This window comes from Mobula hypostoma, chromosome 6 (assembly GCF_963921235.1).
Source record: "Mobula hypostoma chromosome 6, sMobHyp1.1, whole genome shotgun sequence".
In the NCBI taxonomy this organism is placed as follows: Eukaryota; Metazoa; Chordata; class Chondrichthyes; order Myliobatiformes; family Myliobatidae; genus Mobula; species Mobula hypostoma.
In genome coordinates this window covers 86,160,185-86,186,574 of record NC_086102.1, presented here as the reverse complement: position 1 = coordinate 86,186,574, position 26,390 = coordinate 86,160,185, and the positions used below count along the sequence as shown (strand labels likewise).

The window sequence follows — 26,390 nt, the reverse complement described above, 5'->3', positions numbered from 1 at the left end:
TACAGTGCAATACACAAAAATTGCTATAAGTTACGATAAGAAATGTGTAACAACAGTAAATAGGTAGCGCAAAAGGAGAGGAAAATAATGAGGTATTGTTCATGGATTCGTGTGCTATTCAGAAATCTGATGGCAAAGGGGAAGAAGCTGTTCCTAACTGTTGAGTGTGTGTCTTCAGGCTGTTGTACCTCCTCCCTGATGTAGCAGTGAGAAGAAGGCATACAGTGGGTTGGTGGGGGTCCTTAATAATAGCTGCTGCTTTTTTGAGGCATCACCTTTTGAAGATTTCTATGATGGTGGGGTGGCTAGTGCCCAGGAGCTGAGCTAACAACCTCCTGCAGCTTTTTCAATCCTGTGCCTCCATACCAGACAGTGATGTGATTAGTTAAAATGCTTTCCACAGAATATAGAAAACCCACAGCACAATACAGGCCCTTCGGCCCACAAAGTTGTGCCAAACTTGTCCCTACCTTAGAAATTACTAGGGTTACCCATAGCCCTCTATTTTTCTAAGCTCCATGTACCTATCCAAGTGTCTCTTAAAAAACCCTATCGTATCTGCCTCCACCATCTGTAGAAATTTGCGAGATTCTTTGGTGATATACCATTTCTCCTCAACTCCTAATGAAACATAGCTGCTGGCGTGCCTACTTTTTAATTTCATCAACATGTTGGGCCCAGCATAGACTTCCAGAGATGTTGACACCCTGGAACTTGAAACTGTTCACCCTTTCCACTGCTGACCCTGCAATGAGGACTGGTGTGTTCTCCCGACTTCCCCTTCCTGAAATTCACAATCAATTCTTTGGTCTTACTGACACAGAGTGAAAAGTCGTTGTTGCGACACCAGTCAGCCAGCCGATCTATTTTAATCCTGTACGCTTCCTTGTCACCATCTGAGATTGTGCTGACAACATTTGTATCATCGGTGAATTTATAGCTAGGCCTAGCCACACATTCACTCAGTACAAAACATGCTCATGAAAATTATTATTTTGATAGCATGTCATGGTAGCCCAGAGTTTCTAAAGTTACCTCCAGTTTTTAAAGTTTTAGCGTGCTACTTAGCTTGTATCTGAAGTTGATTTTTTTTTATCCTTCATTACTCCTTGCAGTTTTGGATCTGCTTGTGCATTGTAGCACAGGTTCAGCATTAACAGCAGTCGTCATTAATAGGAATGAGCTTTGTTTTCATGTCCATCTGTAACACAGGCTGACTAATCAGTGCATTTTGTTTACTGTACTAAATGGCTTGTAAGTTGGTGGGGAAATACAAACTGCACATTTTACATCAGATGGAGAATTCCAAAAAGAGGCAGGAACTGGATTTAAACTATCAGTAGCAGTAAGCTCCATGTGATATCATGAAACAGCTGAAAAATGCTGAATACAGAGAAGGTTTTGGGACTTGACAGTACCCCAAGAGTGGCACTAATGACCTGACCTCCGTAACAAGCCTTGCCTTTAGCTGAGCCATTCCTGTACAGTTACACAAGCCGCTACCTGATAACATGTTTGAGTACATGGATGATGCATTGGTAGTCCAAATGCTTTAGCTGGTAGTCACCAGACCCAAGTTCAAACCTTAATATGGCAGCTATAGAATTCAAATGCAATTAATTACCTGTCTTTAGAAAAATAACTGCAACAGCCAGCACAAAAACAGAGTGGAATCAGGTTACCTCAGTCCTGAGGGACTGGTTAAGAGTAAAGAACTGGACACTCACCAGTGGGTGAGCAATAATATCCATCCACTGGATTCTGGTCTCTGGCCATTCCAGGTGCTGCCTGTGACTGGATCAAGATCTCACTTTATCAAATCCATGTGATAGCTGGTGTTCAGAGGTTACTGCATGATAAAAGAAATGACATGCAGCCAACTTCCACTCCACACAAGAATAATTTACAACTGTTTTGCTGAATTGAGCACCGAAACATTTTCAACAAGGTTACTTGTAGGATGCTAGAACTGTATGAATGTATTATGGCAACATTAAAAATGACATCTGATGAAACAAATTATTGAGCTCTAATTCAATATTTTTGTTTCTTGGCATATTATCTGTTTAGTGTACCGACTGGCATATCTACGATTGAATATGCTTTGCAATCATCTCCACCTACCATCAGAGCACCCTCAGCTGGAAGCTATTATATGGACATTGTTTCAGCACGCATTAGCAAATGAGCATGAACTTATGAAAGACAGACATTTAGATCAGGTACTGTGCTATTGATGGAACTTGTGGTGTTGGGGGCATTGATTCCGTGTTTCTTGGAGTGAGGCATGATTTGGAATTGGTTTATTATTGATCTTCTACCACCAGTATTCTAAATTTCAAATTACAGCCCATTTTTATGTGAAAATCACTGAGCGGGGCCTATTTTCTCAAAAAAGGAAAACTAAGGAGAGCCCTTATGGTCCACTTTAAAATTGCTGTAGTAGTTGGCCATGATGTGAAGGGTTATTCAACTACTACCCCATTGTCAAACCTATTCCTTCCAGCTTGTTTGGTGATCAGGATTAAAAATCCCACATAATTTTCTTTTTCAGTAACTGAATAATTGGGTCTCTTTTGGGGCTTCTGTTAAGGGCTGGTTAAGATTGACTAACAGAACACTACTAGAAATTGAACAAGCAGCTTTTTGATCCTTGTAGCTCATATGCTAACCCAAATTATCTTCAACACATTGATGCTTTCAAAATGTGACTTCACATTAAGATCAAGCTAACTGGCACGTTCTCCTAATAGTGATCCTTCCTCTTCTTTCCGAGGTAGATGTTTTGCTAAAAAACTATCTTTACCAATAAGAAGGCTTCCTCAATCTGGCTGTGAAAGATTCCTAAAGTAGAAGGGCAGAGACTGTGAGTGGGAAGTAGCAATCGAGAGTCTTGAGGGATGAAAAAATTCTAGGCCATCTGGAGGGGATTGGATCACCAAAGTAAAGAAGATCCTGCTCCTTAACGGGAATCTAGCATTTCCAGCATTGCTAAAAATTCTCTTCTGAAATCCTAAGTAGCAATCCTCACTTCCCACTGCTTGCTGGGGATTTTGAGGCCCGATGAGCACAGCTGGCTGGTATTATAGCTAGAATGGAGAAAAAAATAATTAAGAACAATTGCTCCAGATAGATTATTGATTGACACTTCCACACACTATTATCTATCATTTTAATCATTAGCTTTGATTAAGATTCATCCAACTTTGAGGACTGCTCAGTCCTGACTTCCAAACTTTGAGCAAAATCAATGCCACCATTATAAGGTAAAAAGAATATTTTTTCTGATTTCGTTATGTTAAAACAAGTGGCCATCTATATCAATATGTTTGGTGTCCCCTACAATGTTGCACCAAAACAATGTAGTTTCTATAAGGTGTTAGTGTAAGGGCGTAAATTTATAGGCACTGGCATTGATATTTCTTTAAACCTCATTGACTTGACACACTTTCTAAATATAAATATTTCTGTCTATTTTAAGATATTGTGCAGTCAAACATGGGTATGCAGGAGAATTAACACATTTGGAAGGCAAGTTAGGGACATTGTACACATTCATTAAGCCATAATTGAGGAGGAAAGTGTCCCCAAAACACCACTACCCCACTCCCACTTGTTTATATAATGTCTTTTCAAATTAATGACATATATGCAAGTTAATGCATTTACTCTGAGTTGTGGCGCTGGATCATGGCAAGTCCAATATATTATTTCAGACTTTAGGGAGGGAAATGATGAAAAATGGGTATTTTAAGTTTATTTGGAGCTTCTTACCAACAAATTGTGCTCTGTATAATAATTAACATAATTGTGTTTTAACAGATAATGATGTGTTCCATGTATGCCATTTGCAAGGTGAAGAACATAGACCTTAGGTTCAAGACTATTGTTACTGCTTATAAGGACTTGCCAAACACAAATCAAGAGGTAACCAACTGTCCTTTTGTCTCCTTTGCCTCCAAAACAGTCTAAGCTGCAGTTCAAGAAAGTCATATTTGTGTTTGTTCCAGTACTTGCCTGGCTCCTGTAAGTCACCCCGTTCCTGCTCTCACCCCTTTTCAAATGATAAGCAAGAGGAACGCATAGATTAAAGTAGTTGGTAGAGAGATTGGAGGATAATAAGAAACTTGGGATGAGTAATGATGGATGTGTCTGGAACTCATTGTTTGAACAGTTTCTAGAAACAGTAATCCTTACTGTACTTAAACAGAAGTGTATGTGAGCAAACTTGACCTGAAGGACTAAAGATCTAGAACACAAAGATGGGAAGATCATTCAGAACACAATTCAATAATAGTTATCCAGTCCATAGAAGCTGAATGGTGTCCACTAGAGGCATAAACTTTCCACGGTTCCTATGAGCTTCAGCTGATTTAGAAATTCTGAAAGAGGTATTTCTGAGTTTTTAAAAACCCGTCCGTTAATTATCACCAGAATATCCTCTTCATTCCTGTATTTACGATTCTAAAAATGCATGTTATTCCACTTCCAGGGACACGAGAAATCAATTCCTGCACTTACCTCTGAACCTATGACCTCACTCTCTAAGATGTTAGAAGAAAAACTCAAATATCTACCCATAGTTTTCAAAATTTATATGGATTACTCTGCTGAAATCTATCTATCTATCTTTGCACCTAATCTTTTAATCTGTTTGGTGGTTTAACACTTGAGACACATCAGGAGAGAAAATAACTTGCTTCTCATGCTAAGTGTGTGCAAGGTTATCAGTTGCAGGTTTTCGGTTGCCGTTTCTTTTTTGCTGCCTTTTTCTTCATTGGATCAAATACGTGCAGAAGTGAAAACAACCAGCAACTGGTGATATGTTGAGCACACTTAGTAACCAAAAAAGAATTGCTCCTCTATTATTTTCTATGATATTGTGCATTGACTGAAAGTCATGGTCATTTGTTCTTTCTGAAGAAAAAGTGGAAATGCATTAACGTTTCTGATTCTGGTTTGAGGTCAGTGCAAAATTTACTCTTTGTGGAATGAGTTGCAAATAGCTAGATTGACTCAGCACATTTTTATTAGCTTAGCCTGACCACAGCATAGAAATGTAGAACTAGAATAGCTAGCATTCTAAGCCACCTTGGTCTTTTATTGGATTCTTGTTTCAAAACAATTTCTTTCTTTCAGGAAACATCTTAGTCTAACCTCAAGTATTTAGCCTTGCAGATTATACTGACGCATTTGAAAGGTTACACTTTTAGTTAAGCTCTTTCTCTGAGGTAAAAGTTTCTAAAATCATTTTCTTCTTTAGACCTTCAAACATGTGTTGATCAAAGAAGGGCAGTATGATTCCATCATAGGCTTCTACAACCTGGTGTTCATACAGAGGCTGAAAACCAATATTTTACAATATGCTTCAACCCGTGTAAGTAACTATATTATACTTTAACAACAGAAAATGCTAGAAATACTCATCAGGCTAGCAGTGTCTATGAAGGGAGAAATAAGAGTTAACATTTTCAGGCCTATGCACAATTAACTCTACTGTATTATTTTACACAAAATATACAGATTGTATCAGCTGAGAGATTAACCATTTTCAATGCTTTACTGATATTTTTAAGTGAATGAAATGACATTATCAGAAAACATTTGCAGTTTGTACTGACTGGGGTAATATTTTATTTGAGATCAATAGTTGGACATAGAACGGAAAATGCTGCAGATATCTGAAATCCATAATAAAACCAGAAAATGATGAAGATATTCATCAGCTCAGACATCCAAGGATAATGAAACATAACTAACATTTCATATCGTTGATGCTTCATCAGAAAATGATAAATGATAGGTTATCGTATTGAAACATCAACTTTTTCTGCTTTTTCACAGATGCTATTGGATCTAACAATTTCTAGTCGTTACTGTTTTTATTTTAGATGTACATCAAAGCTGTTAAGTATAATACAACAGATTTTAGATGACCGTTTAAGAATGACTTTTAATGTTATTTTTATATGTATTATATTGACATACATAGATTTCACACCTTCTACCTTCATGTACATTGTTGATGAGAAAGACATTATGCCTTGTGGGTAATATAGTCTTGTGAGACAGTACAGACTTGCGGGTAAAGGAATGAATGGGACTGAGTCATTACAGATCTCCAAATTGTTGCTTCCTGTGTTTCATGTTCTAATTTATTTTGGCCACTTTTTAAAAAATATCTCTTTCGAACAGCCACCAACGCTCTCCCCAATTCCTCATGTTCCTCGAAGTTCATTTGGTTTTCCAACCTCTCCATTGCGTGTACCTGGTGGAAACAACATTTATGTCTCTCCACTGAAGAGTCCATATAAAACTGACGGATTGCTGTCCCCCACAAAAATGACCCCAAGAACACGGTGAGGATATTTGGAATTTTCAAGTTGTATAATATGAGTTGCAGCTTGTACTGTCTTTGTCTCTGATCCAGTAATGTGGTGGAGAAGCTATACCTGTCTTTTCATTTGCCATCTAAACAATTTCTCTTTCAGCTCCTCCCACATTCTCCAAACCAAAGGTGTAGTTATGGGCTCTAGTTATGCCTGCCTTTTTGTCAGTTACATAGAGCGGTCCGTGTTTCAAGCCTACTCTAGTTACGTTCCCCATTCTTTCACCTCTACATTGATTACTGCATAGATGCTACTTCCTGCACCCATGCTGAGCTTGTCAATTTCATCAGCTTTGCCTCCAACTTCCATCCTACCTTCAAATTTACTTTGTCAATCTCTGACTCCTCTCTCCCCTTTCTCAATCACTGTTTTATCATCTCTGGAGATAGAACATTTACAAAGATCTTTTACAAACCTACCAACTCTTACAGCTATCTTAACTCTCTCTTCCCACCGTATCACTTGTAAAAATTTTATTCCTTTATCTCAGTTCCTCAGTCTCCAGCACATCTGTTCTCAGAATGAAGCTTTCCATTCTAGAACACCTGAGGTGTTCTCTTTTTTTCAAAGAATGGGTATTCCTTACCACCATTGTCAATGATACTTTCACCCGTATCTCCTCTATTTTCCATACTTCTTCCTTTATCCCATCCTCCTGCCATCACAACAGGATGGTCCTTATTTACCATCCAATGATCCTCCGTATCCAGCACATCATTCTCCATAACCTTTGTCATCTCCAACAGGATCCCACCACCAAACACATGTTCTGCCCCTGATAGGGAACATTTTCGAAGTGACTCCCTTGCCCACTTGTCCCTCCTCAGTGATCTCCCTCGTGGCACATATCCCTGCAAGCATGACAAATGCTACATCTGCTCCACACCTTCTCCCTCACCAAACAGTCTGTCCAGGTGAAGCGACACTTCATCTGTGAGTTGTTGGGATCATCTGTTTTTTCTGGTGCTTTCTGTACAGCTTCTTCTACATTGGTGAGACACGACGCAGATTGGAGGACCACTTCTTCGAGCAACTTCACTCTGTCAGCCACAAAAAGGAGAATCTTGTGCTTTCCATTTTAATTCAACCTCCCATTCCTATTCTGAATTGTCAGAAAATGGCCTCCTCTATGGCCATGATTAGGCCAAACTCAGATGGAGGACCAACACCTCATATTCCGTTTAGGTAGTCTCCAACCTGATGGTATCAACATCAACTTCTCTACCTTTGAGTAATCACTACCCCCTTCCTTCAACTCTCTTTTACCATTTCCCATTCAGGTTCCCCTCTTTCCCCTTCTCTTCCCCTCACCTGCCCATCTGGTTCCACACCACCTTTCTTTTCTTTTGTGGTCCACTGTCCTCTCCTATTAGATTCCTTCATCTCCCCTCCCCTTCACCTGATCTCACTTATCACCTGCCAGTTTTTACTTCTTCCCGTCTCCCCTAGCTTCTCACCCCTACTTTCCTGTCTTGATGAAGGGTCTCAGCCCAAAACATCGACCTTTTATTCCCTCCATAGGTGCTGCCTGACCTGCTGAGATCCTGTAACATTGAGTTGCTCAAGATTTCCAACGTCTGTAGAATCTCTTGTGTTAACATAAAGATCAGAAAAGTTATGCTGTCTGCTCTTTCTCATTATGTATCATTTTATTAAAATTAAGCATGCTTATGGAAGTGATTTATTTAAGCTCTATATTTTGCACTATATTAAGTTAGTTTGTTCGGACATTTTCGTTAAGGTAGAATGCCCCCCTTTTTGCTTCATTTTATGGATTATTCCATTAACAGATTAAATATCAAGAAATAAACTGGGATTAGCTCTGAAAAGTTCCAGGGATAAATTGAGGAATGCAATAGATTCTCATTATTTTGCTTTGTTCTTTTTTGTAGGAGCCCTTTAAAGGCTTCAAAAGACTTTGTTGCAGTCTGCTAGTTTACCCTTTTTGAAACCAAATTCTGTAAGAATATCAAGGCTATAGGAACTTGCTCTTCCTTGCTTCTTCTGAAGATGTGGATTTTGTGACTGTCAGTACTGAGGTGTGCGGCTCAGGCTGCAATGTATTCTGGATGGAGTGTGTGGGCCGTTGCATCCACCAGGACAGATCCATTGAAATGAAGTGGCTTTGTGCAGTAAATTTGGCCTCAGGCAGCGGAGCCTGATGTCTGGTGGCCTTTTAGTTAACTTCAAATAGATTGATTATTCTAAAATTTAGTTAAATGGCACCAATTGCTAAGAATTACATAAAGTAAGATAAAGAAAAACAACCATTTTCACTGGTATCTAGCTTGGTGTTCAAGATGTATTTTCAGGAAAGAGGGCACTAATGAAATCAGCACTGAAGGTGGTCACTATGTGCAATATATAATAGTTGTGTTACTGACAACATTGTGTTGGGAACTTGGTGTGAAATCCTGCCTTCACTGCTGCTATCCCCACTCCTCTCATGCTTCCACAGTGGCTTGGTGTGAAAAAGCTGCCTGCGAAGACTGGTACTGAACAAGATGGGGCAAATGGTTCTGTTGCTCAGTGCTGAGCTTCAGGGCTCAGCCCCATCCTGTCTAGCATGGTGACTGCAGCCACTCTTAATGGCTGAAAGCAGGTGCTCTGTATTAACAGCCAGCCTAGATTCTAAAATTCTCATTATTTCATGTTCAAATTAAAGTTTAATTGTCATTCAACCATACACGAATACCCATGAATACAGCCAATCAAAACAGCATTACTCTGGGGCTGAAGTGTAAACACCGTACCAACAGTCAAACATAGCTCAAGGCACATGTAACACATATAAGACAGCAGTAAAATAGTCACACAAAAAATACATACTCCAAGTCCCTGAGGCCATGACTGTCGCAGCAGTTTGCAGTCGGACGCAATTCGTCTTGCCTTATGCCAAGTGGAGACTGGGGGTGGGGGCAACATGATCTCCAGCATCACCACCTCACCACACCGCCACTGGCGTTCCGGTGAAACACCCGATTCCGATGACTCCTCCTGGGAAGCCGCAAAACAGGCAACACCAAGGCCTGAGGCCTTGTCCTTGCTATGATCGAAGCCACACAGCACTCCTGCCACGCGCCAGTACTTGGACTTGCAATGTTCCACACCACCAATGTACAATAAGGTCCTGCCACCACAAGAAAAGCGACTGAGACAATCACTCGCTTTTAGACTGCACACCTCATTTACAGGCAGCATCATGGTCTGCACCAAGTCCAGCTCCTTCAGTTTTTCCACCAACAAGCAACTTGCTGAAGGGACAGACCTGCAGTACTTTAAGTTCTTCATGTCCAGCAGAATTTTGCAGTTGTAAAAAAAATTTAAAAAGACAATAACACATTTGGTTGATCCCGTAGAAGCCACTGCATCCCAGCATGCTGTCATTTACCACAAATATGGGGACTACTGACTTTCCCTTCTTTTTGTGTGACTGTACATCTCTGCACAGCACAAAGATTTCTCAATGATAGCAATCTGAAAGTAGTTTCCATCACATCCAGCAGGTGACCCATGACCTGTCAACACATGGGGCCCTCACTAAGCCAGATAGGTTGCAACCATGAGCCTCGCACCTCAGCAGTGAGTGGCTACTCACCACTTGTTCCTGTCTGGGCAACAGCAACACCAACGCTTGCAGGCAGCCTCCTCGTACCGAGACATGGGAAGTTGATTGCTGCAGAATGCCAGCAAGGGTCAGAGATTCACATCAGTTTCCCTGTAATCAGACTGCAGTTGTCTTTCAGTGTTCAAAGTGGAGAACCAAGAGGCCTATAATGAATCAGCAGCCTGAGGGCAGTGCTTGCTGAGTGCTAATACCAATGCAATTTACATTTATCTTTTTAATCAATATACTGTAAGCAACCTATTCAAATGAATGGCTACTTACAATGCACAGTGGGCAAACAAGAGTGCCAGCATCTAAGTTCAGTTTATCGCTGATCATGCTGATTCATTTCAGTTCTGACACCATTCCTGTAGCCAGGATGGAAAATTTGCAGTCTTGAGCTACTGTTGTTTCCTTCGATGTTTCTTTTAGCAGTTTGGGATGCATTTCATCCGTTTTAAAAGATGACAAACTCTTTCATCTTTATCCATTTTTACATTTCACACTTGTTTGCCTTGGCAATAACGCTGGTATAACTTTCTTCTTCTGTGAAGAGAGTCACAAGAACATTTTAGGAATTTTGTATCCTTTCTGCCTTTTACACTGACTATACCCCAGTCCAGATTAAATGAGATCCACCAATATCATTGCCCCAGTACATCCACATATCAAAAATGTGCTTAAATTTACTTTTCTATCATCTTTGGAATACTTGGAGATTCATAGGATGTTCCCAAAATTTTCATTGTGTTTTTTTTTGTTCTTTATTTCAATCTAATTATTTACTGATCTTTTCAATATCACCTCTTAGCTTCTCGCATCATCCCCTTCCTCCACACAAACCCTTCCCCCTCTGCTGGTTTTACCTGTCACCTGCCAATTTGTGCACCTCCTTATTCTGGCATCCACCCACTTCCTTACAAGTCCTGTTGAAGGTCTCAGCCCAAAATGCTGACTGTTTATTTCTTTGTTTATAGATGCTGCCTGACTTACAGAGTTCTTCCAGCATTTTGTGTGTGTTGCTGTGTATTTTTTCAGACCTATTATTGTTTCTTTAACCCTCTCTTTCTCTCAAACAAAATACTGCTTTACATGAATATTTCACTTCCCTCCAATGTGTGGAGGTGAAGTAAGTACTGAACCACAGGCCTTTCATTGCATTCTCTGTTCTGCAACTGTCACTGCTGTTGCTCCATTCCTGCAATAAATGCTGTTGCTTCTCTACACCCTTTAAATCTCTGCCTCAGCGATAATATCCTTCCCTAACTCCTATCTCCTCTCCCCTCGACTCTGTCCAATTTTTAGCAGCCTAGGAGAAACCTACTGCATAACACTGATGTTGTCTCACTGCAGACTGGAGCATATCATTATGTTTTAAATGTTTTATGAAACAGTTGAAGTAGAAGAGAGTATTAAGTGACAAAACCAGAAGAACTTGAGTGATGAGAATAAAATGGCTAAGACTACCTAAGACTTGACTGTGACTTCAACACATTTTGCTGACGATATATTTTGGCCTCTTAATTTCAGAAGAAGTGTAGAGAAATGGATGGATGACCCTAGAATATTAAAATAGGGTCCAAATAAATTTCTTCCTATTCTACAAAGAGTATAAGCACAGAAGTCGGAACACAGAACACACGATTTTGCAGATGCGGATGCCGGAAATCTTGAGCAACACATACAAAATGCCGGAGGAACTCAGCAAGTCAGGCAGCATCTGTGGAGGGGAAGAAATAAACGATGATTTGGGCCCAGACCCTTCATCAGAATTGGGAAGAAAAGGGGGAAGCAGCCAGAATAATAAGTTGGGAGAGGGGCAAGAATACAAGCTGGCAGGTGAAAGGTGAGGCCAGGGAAGGGGGATGAAGTAAGAAGCTGGGAGGTGATAGATGGAGGTAAAAGGCTGAAGAAGAAGGGATCTACTAAGGGAGGAAAGTGGACCTTGGGGGAAAAGGGAAGAAGGAGGGGAACTGAGGGAGGTGATGGGCTGCTACAGAGAAGGGAAAGGATGAGAGGGGAACGTGCAGATGCTAGTGTTGCCTTATGCTGCTGCCTTGTCCTTTTTGATAGCTGAGGTGGCAAGATTGGGAGTGCAATTCATTTTGCAGATGGAATACATTGCAACCATTGTAGAATATGTTGGTGACAGAGGGAATGAAAGTTTAGTGAGGTGGGTGGAGTGCCCATCAAGTGGACTACTTTCTATTTAATAGTGTTAACTTTCTTGAGAGTTTTTGAGCAAGTGGAGGGTATTCTATCATGCTCCAAATTATGCTCTTACTGGATGGTGGTAATGTCTAAGAGTATCAGGAGATGAGTTACTCACTACAGAAAACCCAGCTTCTGAACTACTCTTATAGTACACCATCTATGGAGCTGCTACAATTAAGTTGCTGGTCAATGGTGACCTCCATCCCAGATATCAATGGCGGAAGACTTAGTGATGCTAATGCCATTCGTTATCAAGGTTAAGTGTTTAGACACTCTTGTTTGAGATGGCTATTACCTGGCACTTTTGTATTGACTGAATGCTGTTTCGGTCTTGTTACCTGAAAGCATTGGCTGCTTCCTTTACTGAGGAGTTGCAAGTGGAATGGAATATTTTGCTAACATCAACAAAATTTGCCACTTCTGACCTATAATGAAATGAACATTATTGATGAAGCAGCTGGAGGTGGTTGGGTCTAGGAACCTGTCTTGAGGCTGTGATGATTGTCTTCTTAGAACTAGAATCATCTTTTGTGCAAGAAATGGCTCTTATAGAAGTTACTTTTCCCCCTTTTGATACCAAATGCTGGCTTAATGTCAAGGACAGTCACTCTTGAATCAGGACCGCAATAGGGTTTGGAGTTGAACGATGATAGCAAAAGCTAAAATGAACATAGGTTGTTGGTAAGGAAGTACATTTGATTACAAGGTTTTATCGCTCCTGCACATTGTCTCTCAGAAAGGATTTTCTCCATCCTAAATGCTTATCTGTCCTACTTTCCTAACATGAATCAATTCTTGCTCACTTCCATACCAAGATCTACATCTAGCCCTTTCCCCAATCCTATGTTATTAATTGGCTTCATAAACATTTTTTGAAATTCTTGGACACTGAGAAGCAGATCAGGAGGCAGAATTTGGAAAGGTGCATAAATAAATGACTTGTGGTCATGAGTGACTTCAACTTCTCTAATATTGATTGGCACCTCCTTAGTGTGAAAGGTTTAGATGGGGCAGGATTTGTTAGGTGTGGCCAGGAAGGATTCCTGACACAATATGTGGACAGGCTGACTAGAGAGGCCATACTGGATCTAGTAGTAAGCAGTGAACCTGCAGTGACCACAACTCACTGACCTCTACCATAGCTTTGGACAGGGATAGCAGCAGATAATATGGAAAAATATTTAATTGGGGCAGGATGAATTATGATTCTATTAGGCAAGAACTTGGGAGTGTAAATTCAGACAAGGTGTACTCAGGTAAATGCGCAATAGAAATGTGCAAGTTACATAGGATTCTGTATAGCTTTGTCCCATTGAGGCAGGGAAAGGATGGTAGGGTAAAGGAACCATGGTTGACAAGCGATGTGGAACATCTAGTTAAGAGGAAGAAAGAAGCATACCTAAAGTTTAGGAAGCAAGGATCAGACAAGGCTGTGGAGAGTTGTAACGCAGGCAGGAAGAGCCTTAAGAGGGGTCTTGGGAGAGTGAGAAGGGGACATGAGAAGGCAAGTCAGATTAAGCAAAACCCCAAGGCATTCTACATGTATATGAAGCACAAAAAGATGACTAGAGTGAGAGCAGGACCAATCAGGGATAGAAGAGGAAACCTGCCTGAAGTCGGAGAAGGTAGGAAAGGCCCTTCGCTTCGGTATTCACCACTGGGAAGGATCTTGATAAACATGAGGACAGCATAGAACAGGCTAATATGCTGGAATTTGTTGATGTTAGAAAGAGGACGTGCTTGAACTTGTGAGAAAGATTAGGATAGATGAGACCCCCAGGGAAAGACGGCATATACCCCAGATTACCCCAAGGAAGAGATTGCTGTGCCTTTTACAATGACCTTTGTGTCTTCACCGGCCACAGGAATAATAGGAATGTAGGAAGAATGCAGAGTAGCAAATATTATTCCTTTTTTCAAAAAAGAAAATAAGGATAATCCTGGGAATTATAGACCACTGAGTCTTATGTCAGTGGTGAACAGAGTATTGAAGAAGATTGCTAGAGACAGGATTTAAGAGCACTTGGAGAAGTGTAAGTTGATTAAGAATAGTCAGCACGGCTTTGTGAGGGGTGGGCAATGTTTCACAAGTCTGATTGAATTCTTTGAGGAAGTGACAAAACAAATTGATGAAGATAAGCAGATGATATGGTGTATATGGATTCTAGTAAACATCTGACAAGGTTTCCACTGCAGGTTCATTGGAGGCGTGAAATCTATGGAAAGTTGTCTTCGTGGATTCAGAATTGGCTTGCCCAGAGAAGAGTGGTAATAGGACAAGCGTATTCTACCTGGAGGGTCTGTTCTGGGACCCCTGAAGTGACTTCGATGAGGAAATGGAAAGATCAGTTATCGAACACAAAGGATGGTAGTGTTGTCAATAATGCTGAAGGCTGCTGTAGGTTACAATGGGACATTGATAGGATGCAGAGCTGGGTTGAGAAGTGGCAGATGGAGTTCAATCTGGAAAAGTGAAGTGATGCACTTTAGAAGGTTGAACATAAAGACAGAATACTGGGTTAATGATAGGATTCTTAGCAGTATGAAGGAATAGGGGGGGGGTCTTGTAATCCACGTCCATAGATCCCTCAAAGTTGCCATACAAGTTGATAGGGTAGTTAAGCAGGATATGATATAGTCAGGGGATTGAGTTTAAGAACCACAATATAAGTTGCTGCTCGATAAAACTGGTTAGATCACACTTGGAGTATTGTATTCAGTTTTGGTCACCTTATTTTAGGAAGGATGTGGAAGATTTAGAAAGGATACAGAGATTTACCAGAATGCTGCCTAGATTTGAGAGCATGTCTTATGAGGAAAGGTTGAGCAAGCTGGGGCTTTTCTCTTTGTCGTGAAGGAGGATGAGAGGTGACTTGATGGAGGTGTATAAGATGACAAGAGGCAATAATAGAGTGGACAGCCAGCACTTTTTGTCAGGGCAGAAACAGCTAATACAGTACTGTATATCTTAGGCACTTATACTGTATATAGCTAGCATGCTTAAGACTTGCATAGTACTGTAGTGATATTATTCATTGCGCTGTACTGCTGCCATGATGTACGTGAGTTATGATAAACCTGATTCTGATGGGGGTCTTTATTCTTTACAAACTTGATCTCCTCTCCAGATTGACAAATACAGTACTGTGCATCATTTTAAAGTGATTGGAGGAAGGTATAGGGGAATGCCAGTGGACGATTTTTTTGCATAGAGTGGTGAGTGTATTGTAGAAGCAGATATATTAGGTACATATAAGAGACTCTCAGATAGGTATATGGATGAAGGAATATTGGAGGGCTGTGCAGGAGGGAAGCATTAGAGTAGGTTTAAAGGGCAGCATAACACCATGGGTGGAAGAGCCTGTACTGTGTTGTACTGTTCTATGTCCTGTTTTCCCTACTGTCTTATATGTGCTGTACGTGACTAGAACCTGTAGCAGTCCAAACAGGTTCAGGGTCCTTGTACATAGAACCCTAAATGTCACAGCTTCATACAGATTTAAGTAAAAGTCTAATAGAATGTTGGCATTTATATTTAGAGAACTGCAAAGTTCTAGCTGTGCAAAGTCCTGGTTAGATGACACTTGGAGTTCCTTTTTTAAATGGCTTGGTATAAATGTCATTTTCCTGTGCCCTCTTTTCAATATTTATATTTTTAAGACTGTCTGAATACTTCCAATAATTTTGTCACAATATTTGTATTTTTATCGCTAGTGATTATCTCCTTGATTTTACAGAATCTTGGTGTCTATTGGTGAACCATTTGGGGTGAGTAATGCTTTGTAAATCTACCTTTTATGTGGAACTCGTTTAACTAAAAATCTATGAATTAATTTTTTAAAATTTGAATATTTTTAGAATGTTTCCATATGCTAGAGCTCAATGCTTTAGACTTGTTATTGAGCTCAACTATTACTACATAATTATTTTGTTATATCATTCAGACATGGTGCATAAGATTTGTCTGTGACCCCTTATGATTTCACGTTGGCTATTTCAGTAAACATGCTATATGAATAATTCCTTAAAGTTGTTATAACTGAGGGTGGTAGTGGAGATAAACTACCACTACCTTTTAATGGTGTTCGCCTCAAATAGCCTCTGACAACAAAGTCCAGCTCCCGGCCTTCACTTGTGTCTTAGCTACTAAGCCCAGTGGAACTGTTTCTACTCACAGGAGAAGAAGCAAAGGCTCTTTACTGGTGTCTTAAAACCAGTCGCTTCAGGCAGATGGGGCTTATCAGCCGTGGTTGGCAGCACATCTAGGAGAAGGAAAACTCTAATCTCAAACCTCCACTGCCTTGCGGTTCTACCCACTCATGAAGAAGTCTTCAGGGCTAAACCCTGAGGAAAATCCAGGCCTGGAGTCCCTAAGGTAGTCCTATGTTGAGTTCAGTGTTGACTGGCAACTTCTGCAATGCTGCTGGTGCTAAATAGTTCAGTCTCTGCCCTTTCTTTGGATTTGTCAGCTGTGTGGTGAAGGGATGTCTGCTTCATGCTCTCCATATCACATTGCCCTGGCTAGCATATCACGTAGACAGCTGGGGCGTAACATCTGTGGTTGACCCCGATCAACAGAGGGCTTCATTGTATGAACACTATTTCTAGGTCGACATCTAGTGCATTAATAAGCCAGCCTGATTCTGGCAAAATTGGAATTCCATTCTGAAGCCTAACCCTGAGCAATATTCAGTAATGATTTGATTCTTTCTTTCTTGTAACAATAATTAGGAAGTGTAATTTTCATTCTAGCAATGAAACACAGTTCAGATGATGTCTGAGTCAACATTAATACAAGGCACATCTTTTTAAATGGGAATTGATACAAGATCAGTTATTTTTAAATCTGAGTGTTTCTAATAGCAAAGATATTAAAGAATATGGGGGAAATATATATGCTTACAATCAGGTCATCAGTGAGCCATAGTTTCAAGAGGATAAATGGAATATTTCTTTCTGTGCTCCCTGTGACTGAATGATAATGAAGCTGTGTACTATTAAACAGAAATAAAATAAGTGTTGTCCAGGATAATCAAGAACATGCCAATAAATGGTGTTGTCTATCCCATCTAAACCTGGCTAACTGCACTTGGTTTATATTGCCAATCACATAATATAGTGGTAGGCATGTAAGGTTTGTCAGGGGATCATTCCTTTGTTTAAAATACATCAAGGACGCAAAGTTGAACATAGTGTTAAAAGTTTTTTACTTCTGTAAAACTTTGCTCCTCCTCCGGATCACCCATCACCAAAGTGGCCTGTGATCTGTTCAGTAATTGTCACCATTATTGCAGACACCAGAGAAATTCCAGAAGATCAACCAGCTGGTCAGTTGCAGCGATCGGCACCTAAAGCGGGCTGGGGACATGGGGAGTGTGCCAAAGCCACTGAAAAGGCTTCGCTTTGATATGGATGAACAGGATGAAGCTGATGGCAGGTAAGCAACGAAGGTACCAACACTATTCCATTCACATCAATTAGGAAGCAGCAAAAACAAATACTATTTCATTTGAGTCCAAGGGCAACACAGAATCACAGGTTATGTCAGCAGAATTTTACCAATGGGATTTATTGGCATTAAGATAATTACTCATCTGTGTTTATATTTATTTCCTTTCTGCCTTTCAGCAAACACTTGTCTGGGGAATCAAAATTACTGCAGCAGAAGATTGCTGAAATGAGTAAGTGCTTTTGCTAAATGCCCAAGCCATAAATGTGACTTGATGCTTAGTACTTGGTTATGAAATTTCATTTCCCATGGCTCATATTCTCGGCCTACATAGGTAGTGATAATGAAATGACCTTAAGGCCTTCTTACCTCAGAAACTCTGCATAGTGCCTACATCTGTATCACATTTCATAGAGAATTAATTTGAAATTTGCTGAAACTAGCACACCACAATGTATTCAGGAAGTTTATATTCTGCAGAAAGAACAAGCACAGTAAAACCTTAAACCACAAAATAGTAGATCCTATCAAAAATCAGCCTGACCCTGCCATGGGCAATCCAACCCTGACTGGAGCCAAAAGACATGAGATATCTTTTGGTACCCTGTCTGATCCAAATTTGAAAAATAGTCATGTTTTAGCCAGCTTAGACCGGCACATAGCTCTCAGCCTTGATAATGTTGACTCTTTGAAGCTTGCCCTGGGATACTTATTTTTATCTTATTTAGAGATACAGCACGGGCCAACAAACCCACACCACCCAATTACACCCACGTGACCAATTCACCAACTAACCCAGTCTTTGGAATGTAGGGTGATAATGGTGATGATTCCTGGTTCTGACTAAACATTAGTAAGATCAAAGGAAGGATGTTTCTTTTGGCATGTTATTTTTACCAAAGTGAAACACTACAGTAATTGAGATTTTATGACAGGTAATTGGTTTGGGAAAGCTATGGCTCTGAGAAGTTTGGCACTTCTGCATTTTGAGGTAGCTCAAGTTAGCATATCCTCATCACCTAAGTAGGAACACTGTTTGATGCTTTACAAATTAGCTCTTCCAAATGAAGGACCTGGCCTGGCCTTGCACCAATTATAATTATGTCACTCTCTTATAGTAGGGAGGAAGGAGAGATTGAGGTTGTGCTGGATGAGTTGTAGATGGAGCAGAACATACTATAAAGGATAGAAAGATTTTTTGTGTTACAATACAGATATCCTGTGCTTATAATTTAATTATGTACGTCTCATCAGCTGTATTAGCTGGTCCTTTTATTTAATTATCAAGTTAACAACTAGACCTGTTCTTTATTTCTATACCACTTTGGTTTGTTTGGTTGTGAATTCACTTTTTACTCATGACATCATTATTCAAAGGATATTTCCAGCACATTCTAGCAAGTATAGTACAGCAAGTTGTTAATGACGGTACCCAATTGGTCGAATGGCCTAATTTTGCTCCTGTGTTTTAGGGCTTAATGCACCTGTAGCTCTGAAAGCTGTTGTCCTCGCTAGGGAAAATATCAGAGCTGAACTATAGCAAACCTGAAATTATTCTTGAATCTCACTTGAACTCTGGCATTTTAGACTCTAGAGTCCACTTTCACTTTAGTGCATACGTCTTTATTTTTTGTCAATTAGTTTGAGCATTCACACAATGGAATAGCATTCAACCAATCAATTGATTAACCACCTAACTCAGTGCACTGTTTAATGATTTGATCTGTAAGAACAGTATGCAAGACAAACTCTTCAATGTGGCTTGGTACAAGTGACAATATTAAACCAATTGCATTTCCAGTTGTACCTAGCTTCTGGATGAAGAAGGTAGCAATATATTCAGTGTAAACACAGGAAGTGCTGGGAATACTCCGCAAGTCGGGCCACAACATTTCCAGCATCTACAGTTTTAGCAACTTCAACAATCCCAGCTCACACTCCACAAGTCAAATGTCATTCTATTTACCTCCCATCAGTAAACCTCGTTTTTTTTTTGCCTCTTGTGTACATCATTGCAATTTGGATTACCTCTATGAATAAGTAAGTTTCCCCTGAATTCTTCATTAGATTTTTATAGGAAATTCTGTGTTAGTGATCCTAGATTTTGTCTTGCCACGTGTAAACATCTTTTTACTCTATGAAACCACTGCAGAATGTTAAAGATGTATATGAGGACTTTGCCTCAGGCCTTTTTCAGTCCTTTCCTGTAACTACAATGAATACTCCTCTTGTGTTGTATTTTGGAAGAGATTTGATAACAACTGCTTGCCAGCATTTGAGACAAGGCACATGAGATAGAGTTAGAATATATCCCCGGGAAGGCCAAGAGAGCTTTCAACAACTAAAGAAATATGCATTTGATTAAACTCCTGAGATAAATTGCTGTTTTCTTCCTTGTTAACCTCAGGATATGCTAGCAATGGTGTCACTAAGCTGCATGACTGTGTTTGTTCCTGTGATAACATACTGCACAAGAGTCCCAAACTAGCTCTTCATTTGCATTCTTTGTACTGTTACGAGAATACACATAAAATTAAGATGTTTGCTGGCCTGGGCTAGCATCAGTGGCATCAGCAGTTGGTCTGCCACCTGCCCTCAGGGGAAGGAGAGATAAGGAACAATGGAGCAGCGTCTGGAGATGTGTAATGAAGGGATGTGGGAGGAAGAGCTGTCTGGAGCGGCTCCCCCCTTTGAGCCCTGAACTGTTTGAAGTGATGGACAGGCGATACCCCAGCAGGGGGATAAAAAGGGACAGGTTCGCTAAGACAGACACACACGCCACCCGAGGTAACGAGACCCTGGAAGCGGTGCGCCTCTCACGAGTGGTGAGAAGTACCGGACAACGCCCAGGGTGGAAAGGTACGATCAGCGGGAACCCGGTGTGTGTCCGCCCTTGCCTGGGTGCCGGGTTCACTGCAGAGGATCGACCGCATCTGGAGGAGGGGTCACAGTCGGTGACCTCAGGTGACATCACCAAGGACCTGCCCAAAAGCTGGTTGTGAGCCATCCCGCTGGTCTGTGAGTGAAGCTGTGCTGAATGATGAGTTGTTCTCTCTGTCTCTCTTCCCCCACCTTGTCCACCGCCATGGCAACGATTACTGCGAACTGAACTTTGAGTCATTTTGAAATTGGTCATTTACCCCTAGACAACGATAGAGCTTGATTGATGCTGTTATCTTAATTCTGTGCACATGTGTGGTTATCATTGTTGAATTGTTGCATTTATTATCCTTTCGATTACTGTGTTGCTTGTTTCTTTAATAAAACTTTCTTAGTTCTAGTACTCCAGACTCCAACTGAGTGATCCATTTCTGCTGGTTTGGCAACCCAGTTACGGGGTACGTAACATAAGTGGGGGTTCTCGTCCGCGATTTTGAACGCTAAATTTGGGACGGAGTAAATTGATTGGGTTAAAATTCCCGAAAGAAAGAAAAGACAAACAGCAGAAATGGAGGTTGAGGAATTTATAAAGGCGCCGACCTTGGAGGCATTAGAGGATGCCAGGAAATCGGAATTGATAGCTGTGGCCAAACGGGTGAATCTTGCTAAGGTGAAGTCGACAATGAGGAGAGAGGAGATACACAGAGCTATTGTAGAGCACTATGTATCTAAAGGTGTGTTTCCCCAAGGTGAGCTGGGGGAGGTGTCTATTGAAAAACCTGCTGGAGACGCGGTACAGGTACAGCTTGAAAAACTGAGACTCGAGCACGAGTTCCGGGTACGGCAGTTAGAACACGAAGAGAAGCAGTTAGAAAGGCAGGAGAAAGAGAGAGAGTTAGAAAGGCGGGAGAAAGAGAGAGAGTTAGAAAGGCAGGAGAAAGAGAGAGAGTTAGAAAGGCAGGAGAAAGAGAGAGAGTTAGAAAGGCGGGAGAGAGAGAAAGAGGTAGAAAGGCAAGAGAGAGAAAGACAGTTGGAGAGAGAAGAGAGAGAGAGGGACAGGCAGTTGGAGAGAGAGGAGAAACAAAGGGAAAGGGAATTTGAGCTGGAGAAGTTAAAGATAAGGGCCGAGCAGGGGCTCGTGCCGAACCAAGGTGGAGGGTTCCGGGCGACCCAGGAGGTTAGGCTGGTTCCCCCATTTGACGATACCGATGTGGATCGGTACTTTCTCCATTTCGAAAAAGTGGCCATAAGTCAGGAATGGCCGAGGGATAAGTGGGTTGTCTTACTTCAGAGTGTACTGAAAGGGAAAGCCCAACAAGCTTACTCCGCTTTATCCGCGGAAGATGCCCAGAAGTATGAGGTGGTGAAGGAGGCCATCCTCAGGATTTATGAGTTGGTCCCGGAGGCATACCGGCAGAGGTTCCGGAATGCGAGGAAGCGGTGGGACCGCACGTATTTGGAGTTTGCTCGTGAGATGCAAACATATTGTGAGCGTTGGTGCGCCTCGAAAGGGGTAGAGGGGGATTATGACAGACTGCTGCAACTGGTTCTGATTGAGCAGTTTAAAGGTTGTGTCCCTGAGGGTATGAGACCCTACCTCGATGAGAAAGAGGCAGCCACGTTAGCCGCAACTGCTAAGTTAGCGGATGAGTATGCGTTGACGCATAAAATGAAGGTTGCCCCGAGTAAAGGCTACCAGAAGGGTAGTCAGGACGGCGGGGAGAGTCCACCGGAAAAGTCAGAAAGTAAGCCGGGGACTAGTGAAAAGGATAAGGTAGACCGGGAGCAGTCTGGTCGGAAGTCTCCTGGGGTCGTCTGTTATAATTGTGGGAAAGTCGGACACTTTGCGTCCAGGTGCTTTGCCCCAAGGAAGGAGACGGGGAAAGGAAAAGCGGAAATTTTGAATGGCTGTATTGAGCTGTTAAGCGAACCGCTAGGGAAGGACAGGTCTGAAAAAGTCCAGGAAGGGCGCGAGAGGTTTATCTCGGCCGGACTGGTGTCAGTGAAAAAGAGGTTAAAACCAGTTCCAGTGCGGATCTGGAGAGACACGGGAGCGTGTCAGTCACTAATACTGAAGAGTGTATTAGAGTTTAGCTCAGAGACCCAGACTGGGGAGGTAGAGGTCAAAGGTGTTGGGGAAGGGACAGAGTCAGTCCCTTTGCACCAGATACATTTACAGAGCAACCTGGTCTCTGGACTAGTCACGATCGGGGTGAGGTCCGAATTACCGATGAAAGACGTGGAAGTCTTGCTCGGTAATGACATCGCCGGAGGAATCGTGTTCCCAGTCGTGAGATTGACGGGTCAGCCTGCCAGCATGGAGGCCCCGCCCGCGATGGTGAATTTGGCTGAAACATTTCTGCCAACCTTGTATGAGACAGGGTGTAGTGAGATAAGAGGTAGTGAGGGAGCTGGGACGGACGTAGCAGTAGCCAGGAAAGAATTTGTGCAGACGCAGGAGCGAGACGAGGGGCTGATGGTTTTTGCCGAGACCGCTCTCTCTGACACAGCCTTGACAAGCTATTGTGCAGAGGAGGAAGTGCTAAGGAAGAAAGGGAAATCAAGTACAGCATCCGCAGATGAGGAGTGGGGGGTGGTGCAAAAGAGTTATGGGGATGAGGTTTTTAACATGGCCCACGAGGTACCCCCCGGTGGACATTTTGCGGTGCTGGAGGAAACAGTTGGTGGAATCATGAAAGAGATTTACCGGCTGCCCAGGGGGAAGAATGTTATTGATCATGACCGACGCGAACTGAGACGGTCACCGGCTTTTGATATGCTAACAAACCTAGTCGGTGTTAGCGTGGAAATCAATGAAGCTAGGGGCCCCTTGATAAGAGGAAAAAACCATTTTGAAAAGATTAGGATGGGATCGGTCAGATGGGAGAAGGCTATTGTTTTGGCCAGGTCTACTGATAAGGTCTCTCCCTTAATCCCCGAACAAAGCGAATCTTTAGAAGGAGTAATTAAACGACTCGCACCTATGTGTTTGATTGTCCCGAGGAAATGCAAAGAACTGGGACGTTGGGTTATGTCTGTTACAATAGGGCGGCCAAGTAAACAACACCCATATTTTTTGAGTAATTCAGTGACTAAAGGGCTGATGAACACAGAGGTGTGTATTGGCAATTTAACACGGCTGTCTGAAGCCAGCTTGATAGTGAACCTTGGAAAAAATGAATTCGGCCACACGAATGTCACTTACCTGGGAATTGTGGTGACACAGGGGCAGCTGGCAGTGATGCAAGCTACAGTGCAGGCTATCGCTGACCTCCCAACCCCGACAGACAAGAGGGCCCTCAGAAGGCTCTTGGAGATGGTGGGGTACTGCAGGAAGTTTTGCAATAACTCTGCGGTCAATACCCGTCCCCCTCCTACTAAGCCCTTGCGAGAGAAAATTGAGTCGGAATGGGACGACCCTTGTTATTGTGGTCCGGGACAAAACCAAATGAGAGGTTACATTGGTCGCAATTCATCAGTGTTTTTGGCCACTATGAAGTTTGCTGAGTTGGAGCCTGGTCTAAGGGATTATTAATAACACGTGTAAAAGGAACAGAAAATGTGATGACTGTCTGTCAAGGTGTTGACAGCTTCAAATTCTCTGTATTAGCTAAATAACTGTTAAAGATGTATATTGTGTATGTATCAGATAATGTAGTCATGTTTGTAATTTTTACCTCCCGGTAAAAATCCTTAAAGGGGGGAAGTGTTACGAGAATACACATAAAATTAAGATGTTTGCTGGCCTGGGCTAGCATCAGTGGCATCAGCAGTTGGTCTGCCACCTGCCCTCAGGGGAAGGAGAGATAAGGAACAATGGAGCAGCGTCTGGAGATGTGTAATGAAGGGATGTGGGAGGAAGAGCTGTCTGGAGCGGCTCCCCCCTTTGAACCCTGAACTGTTTGAAGTGATGGACAGGCGATACCCCAGCAGGGGGATAAAAAGGGACAGGTTCGCTAAGACAGACACACACGCCACCCGAGGTAACGAGACCCTGGAAGCGGTGCGCCTCTCACGAGTGGTGAGAAGTACCGGACAACGCCCAGGGTGGAAAGGTACGATCAGCGGGAACCCGGTGTGTGTCCGCCCTTGCCTGGGTGCCGGGTTCACTGCAGAGGATCGACCGCATCTGGAGGAGGGGTCACAGTCGGTGACCTCAGGTGACATCACCAAGGACCTGCCCAAAAGCTGGTTGTGAGCCATCTCGCTGGTCTGTGAGTGAAGCCGTTCTGAATGATCAGTTGTTCTCTCTGTCTCTCTTCCCCCACCTTGTCCACCGCCATGGCAACGATTACTGCGAACTGAACTTTGAGTCATTTTGAAATTGGTCATTTACCCCTAGACAACGATAGAGCTTGATTGATGCTGTTATCTTAATTCTGTGCACATGTGTGGTTATCATTGTTGAATTGTTGCATTTATTATCCTTTCGATTACTGTGTTGCTTGTTTCTTTAATAAAACTTTCTTAGTTCTAGTACTCCAGACTCCAACTGAGTGATCCATTTCTGCTGGTTTGGCAACCCAGTTACGGGGTACGTAACAGTACTTAATCCACAATGCTATGCATTCACATTGTGTTCACTAGTGTTTTAACATTTCACTAAAGTTGTTGGCATAAATGTAGTTATGTTAGCCATGAGAGGAATTGCAAAATAAGGTTTTTGCTCATTGGTTATGGAGATTCAAGGGTGCTGGATCTCTTCTGCGTATTGACTCGGGCTCTTTGAGCATCTGCTTCTGAGATGCTCAACTCTTTCCCTTAAATTATTCTTTTTTTCCTCAAGCTAATAATTGTGGAAACATATATAGTTCAACATTGCCATAGAATCCTGAAGAACCACACCCATGACCGCTCAAACGGGAGGAAAGAATTCAGGTGGCATTCAGGTCCCAAGTATTGATAACAAAATAAATATTTTAGGAGATCTTTCAGATCTGTCTGCACATTTCCTTCCTATAATTCAAAAAAATATATTAATGCAACAAACCCTTTTATACCTTTCATCTTCAACAATCTACGTGTCCTTTCTTTACCTACATTATTCCTCTCTACAACACATATTCCCTCTATTACTACCATTCTACTCCTTATCTTCATGCTCATCTCTATAATACATTTGTTATATCACTTTGTTTGTTCAAAAGTAGTCCATTTGCTTACCAATTTCTATTAATACTTTTGGAAATAATTTCTCACACTGTGGAGTGGAATGCACACTTAGCATTTGTTTTAATGCTGCCACTGTGTTTTCTTTGTCTTTATCTAACTAATCTTGTTATTTCAGTCCGTCACATTTCTTAATTCATCCATTTGATTCTTTTCCCCTGCCCTTTTAACCCTTGTTGTAGAAGTTACATGAAGTATTTGAGAGGATGAGTTGACTAAGGTATGTTTGGAACACAAGAGACTGAAGTTATGTAACAAGATGCAGAGAAAATTAATAGTTTTTAATTCCTGATAACATTAGGAAAGAATAGTTAAGTTAGATTGACTCAATCCTCCTTCAAAACAATGGGGGTACCTTATTATGATCAACTACAGTTACAAAGAAAATGTGAGCGCTTTGTAATTTTCTGGTTTTCTGCATTAATTACTCATAAAATGTGGTCTGATCTTCATCAATGTCACAATAATAGACAAACACAATCTGCCTAAACTAGTAACTAACAATTGTACTTCTCATCAATACTGAGTACACCATTTAAACAATCCATCTAGGTTCAGAAAAAGTATGTGAACCCCTGGGGTAATATGTGTGGGTGGTAGAGGTGCCCTGACCTATAAAAAAGGCAAACTAGCGGAAATCTCTGGAACTTGTTATAAATCTGTTCATATGTCCACTGTAAGA

General features: G+C 41.6%; 1 protein-coding gene across 5 annotated transcripts in view; it reads left to right on the top strand.

Moving 5' to 3' along the window:
• Window positions 1–26,390, top strand: part of rb1 (retinoblastoma 1) — a 236,448-nt gene that overhangs the window by 202,381 nt on the left and 7,677 nt on the right. For 4 of the 5 annotated variants that reach the window (XM_063051128.1, XM_063051130.1, XM_063051132.1 and 1 more), the window contains 7 exons: window positions 2,071–2,222; window positions 3,823–3,927; window positions 5,264–5,377; window positions 6,196–6,359; window positions 15,948–15,978; window positions 17,505–17,647; window positions 17,839–17,891. In XM_063051128.1, coding sequence (XP_062907198.1) covers window positions 2,071–2,222; window positions 3,823–3,927; window positions 5,264–5,377; window positions 6,196–6,359; window positions 15,948–15,978; window positions 17,505–17,647; window positions 17,839–17,891 — 762 coding nt within the window. Of the gene's footprint in view, window positions 1–2,070; window positions 2,223–3,822; window positions 3,928–5,263; window positions 5,378–6,195; window positions 6,360–15,947; window positions 15,979–17,504; window positions 17,648–17,838; window positions 17,892–20,934; window positions 22,547–26,390 lie in introns of those variants that run through there. The other variant, XM_063051129.1, reaches the window with a different exon arrangement.